Source organism: Chelonoidis abingdonii, chromosome 1, assembly GCF_003597395.2.
Source record: "Chelonoidis abingdonii isolate Lonesome George chromosome 1, CheloAbing_2.0, whole genome shotgun sequence".
NCBI lineage: Eukaryota > Metazoa > Chordata > Testudines > Testudinidae > Chelonoidis > Chelonoidis abingdonii.
The window spans coordinates 254,947,280-254,951,101 of record NC_133769.1 but is presented as its reverse complement, the minus strand read 5'-3'; the positions used below and the strand labels follow the sequence as shown (position 1 = coordinate 254,951,101).

Genomic DNA, 3,822 nt, shown 5'->3' with positions numbered 1-3,822 from the left:
AGTTAGTAGTAATTTTGTAGTCTTTCTATAACTAAGATTTTGTACCACATGGTTTTCCACTGACGTTTGATCACTCCAATAGTTTCCCTCAATGTCAGATGTTTTCTTGAATTATTGTACCAAGGCTTAAATTGTTCTTTTGGGGGAAGATGATGGGGGAAAAATGGGATTTTTTTAAAACTATCTGCCAATCCCAGTTATGTACCTAACATGAGGGGAGATGGCTTTAGGTTGTGAGAAATAGGAATACTAGGCAGCATTTCATACAGATGGTTTGCTCTGTCAGCAGCTTTTGCTCATGAGACAATGCTGGTCTGACTGCATGGACTAGTAGCACTGAGACTGCTTTAGAGCAGTTTAGTTTGTGTATTTGAATCTTTAACAAAACAGGTTACTGCAAACTAACTTGAATGCACCACAACTGAGCAATTTAAAGGTCACTTCTGGCATGACAATCACATATCCGCCCCAGCGGATATGCATAAACAGGGTCATGTGGACTAAATAAGGTTTCCCTTGCTGTTCCTCCTCCTACCACTAGGGAGTCCAAACTTTTTCCTTTTTCTCCCTCCTCACTGCTGTTCCTGCTCTCTCGATCCCCCAGAGCAGCATACTGCAGCAGTCAGCATGAAGGAAAAGCTAACCAGCACTGCCTGCTTCATATGGGTTCTCTTGTACATCTACCTCTTGGTACATGTGCCTCTTGGCCCTGAACAGCAACACCCCCACATTCCCTACCCAGGGACAGGATCATGGGGAGATAATGTGCATGGCATGTGGGGAGGGACCAGTCTTGGGGTGAGATACAGGATCCAGCTTGACAAACTGGGGAAGTAGGACAGGACCAGGACAGGGCGGTGACAGGGGAAATGTTGGGTAGAACTGGCAAACAAAGGCCTCTGCAGGGGGAGAAAGGACTAGGTCAAGCAAGAGTGATGAACACAAAAGGAAATGAGTGTGTGTAACCAAGAGAGGAGAGAATGCTGAAGAAGAAATAAAAGATGGACAGGCTACAGGTCAGGGCATGAGATTGGAAGCCACGACTTGAGCAATCTATTTCTGTTCTGCCATAGAGTGGCAGTTTGCCCTGAGGCCAGTCACCTCCTTTCTGTGCCTCAGTTTCTGTGAACACTTATGACAATGAAAGATGAACAGACTCAATCTGACATTGCAGTTACACCACTGTACAAAACAATTGTTTCATGTCTCATTGCACAGGAAGATGAGGATTCAAATTCTGCAGTGATTTGGCAATGAACAGAATTAAAAACATTTGTTTTTGTTTTTTTTGTTCTAGAGCTTGGTACTCTAGACTTACAACTCTCCCACATTTTTATTCTTCTTCTTGTATTTTTTTCCACTTGAGCTGTGAGATGAAAACAATAGTTATATTTTTTTTAAAAAAAGGAGGATATAGACTTTCAGCGGTTACCAATGTATTGTTATTAGATGGACTATATTTTTGGTCACAAGTGATATTTTTACATGGCACCAAGTATTGCAACATTATTGCACCAAGTGGTTTTAATTCAAGCAGTACTAATTAATTATTTGTAAGCTTGGGGAAGTTAGACATACAATCTTAACACACGGAACAATGCAGCACAGCATCCTTTTAAAGATTTGTGACAACTGTAGAAAGTAAATAGTAGAAATGAACTATTGCCTACTTTAACCAATCCTTTCATAACTTTTCCCTCACTGGCCCACAGCTTCTTCCTAAACAGCTGACTGGGTCTCACTACAGATATATATTGTACTTGGCTGTATTCTCCTCTTTGTTCGTCCAGGCACTTTAGGGAGGATCTTGAATGTTTTAGGCATGAATTCCATGCAGGCCTCACGGAATTTCTTGATTCTCCAACAGTAGACGACAGGGTTAAACACTGACTTGAGGTAACTCAGCCACAGGATGTAGGTGCTGGTGATGTAGAAAGAAGGGCTGTAGTAGAACTGTCTGCTAAAGACAGAGAGCAAGCTGAAGACGGTGTGTGGAAGCCAGCAGAGTGAAAAGCCAATGAACAGAATGAGAATTGTAGTGAAGGCTCTGGTTTTGAAGCTCATGTCCACATTCATCTGCTGAGGCTTCTGTAGTCTCATGAGGCCTAGTTTGCTCACCTGGCTCAAGCAAAGGCTTTCAGCATGGTTGTGGATCCTAAGGGCATTGCGCCGCACAGTATTTAGAATGCAAAGGTAAGAATACAGCATGACACTGAAAGGGATGAAGAAAATTGCCACAACTAGCATCACGACGTAAGCTCTGTCAGCAGGAAATTCAGTGTACCCCAGAACACATTGGGGAGCCCGGGCTGGTACTTCCACAAATGTCCATCCAATCACTGAAGGAAAGGAAATGCAGAAGGACAGTGCCCAGGACATGGCGATGATGACTTTGGCACGGTAAGGGTTCAGCTTGTCTTGCCGTTGAACGATAATTAAGAAACGGTCCACGCTAATGATCAAGAGTATAGAGACTCCTTCCAAGACAAATAACCAATACAGCATAGCTGATATCCGACAGAAGTGAGCCCCGAAGTTCCAGTTCACTGTAATAATTGTAACTGTAGTAAAAGGCATGCAGAACAAAGACAGCATGATGTCAGAAAAGGCCAAAGTTGCTAGCAGCAGGTTGATGGCTGAACGCATGGCTGGCTTTTGGTAGACAATGAGGCAGACAATGGCATTACCAAAAAATCCAATGGCAATCATGAATACCATTATTATTACCAACAATATCCTGAGTGGGGCAGGCAGAGCTGTGTAACCGGAGCTTATGGATGGGATACTCTCATTGAGAGCAACATCACTGTCTATGGGAGTGTCGTTGCATGCCATCACTGACAAACCTGAAGCAGGAGAAGGAAGAGCCAAAAAGTCTTCCTGTTAACTCTTTGATTGTTGCCATTATTTCATCTTGCCTGCAAGAAAAAGGCCATGGACAGATATTTGCAGATGGCTGTGGTAGATCAATGGTTAAAATAGAGGTCTGTCTTTGAGGAAATATTTTTCAGATATCAGGAGGGCTGAACAAAAGCTAATATTTAGCAAAGTGCAAGTAACTTCAGGGTTTATTGGAGTTGGAGTTGAATCCAGCTTCAAGTATATTTGCTTGGTGAATCTCTGACCTAGAGAAAATAGGAAGGTGAATCAGAAGTCATTCTCTGCATCTGTTCAATAACCCTGGGATACATACAATGATGATGATTAAATTCCTTTAATCTTTATATGTAAAGATAGTCAGATGTCCTAATAGCACATGCTTCCAGTGTTCAATAAAATGTTTACATTTTCTATTAAGACCACCATTAGATACAAGATCTGTTTTATGTATTAGATATGCTTAGACCCTCACATTACCTGGACAGAGAAAACAAATGACTGAAGTTTCTGGATATTCGAATGATTTTTCAGGTTTTCACTTGGCAGGTCTTATTTCAAAGTTTCTGTGGTCAGTTCCACTGTGTCTGTTTATCAAATAGAAGGTCTAGTGTACGTCTTCAAATCCTTCCTGAAAGCACCGTGTGGGTTAATATTCAACTACTAACTCCCCTGCCTACTCCAGTGTCTGAGGGTTGGTAGGATTAGAAATGCTAGAGAGGCCACATAGTCATTCTGTGGTACTGAGCACCATAGAAGTCCTTAGGGAGAAAATAAATGAAAAATGGAAACAAGAAAAATAAGCCCCTGAAATGTCCAGAAGACACCTGATTACAAAGGAGACGGAAGTGCTCTCCCCTAGATTTTCTTCTTATTCCCTATCTCATCCCACAATTATGCCTTCCCTGCCCTTCATAGCTGGGTGCCTTTTACCTGTTTATGTAC

The 3,822-nt window shown here is 42.0% G+C and overlaps 1 protein-coding gene across 1 annotated transcript; it reads right to left on the bottom strand.

Annotated features, from left to right (window-relative positions):
• Positions 1 to 1,430: 1,430 nt before the first annotated feature.
• Positions 1,431 to 3,121, bottom strand: GPR45 (G protein-coupled receptor 45). Its single transcript, XM_032762522.2, has one exon. It carries the CDS (start codon positions 2,833 to 2,835, stop codon positions 1,720 to 1,722), a length of 1,116 nt encoding a protein of 371 aa, XP_032618413.1. The 5' UTR covers positions 2,836 to 3,121; the 3' UTR covers positions 1,431 to 1,719.
• Between the last annotated feature and the right edge of the window lie 701 nt (positions 3,122 to 3,822).

Coding starts and splice junctions, on each gene's coding strand:
- GPR45 (XM_032762522.2), bottom strand. CDS start 2,835: ATGGCATGCAACGACACTCCCATAGACAGTGATGTTGCTCTCAATGAG.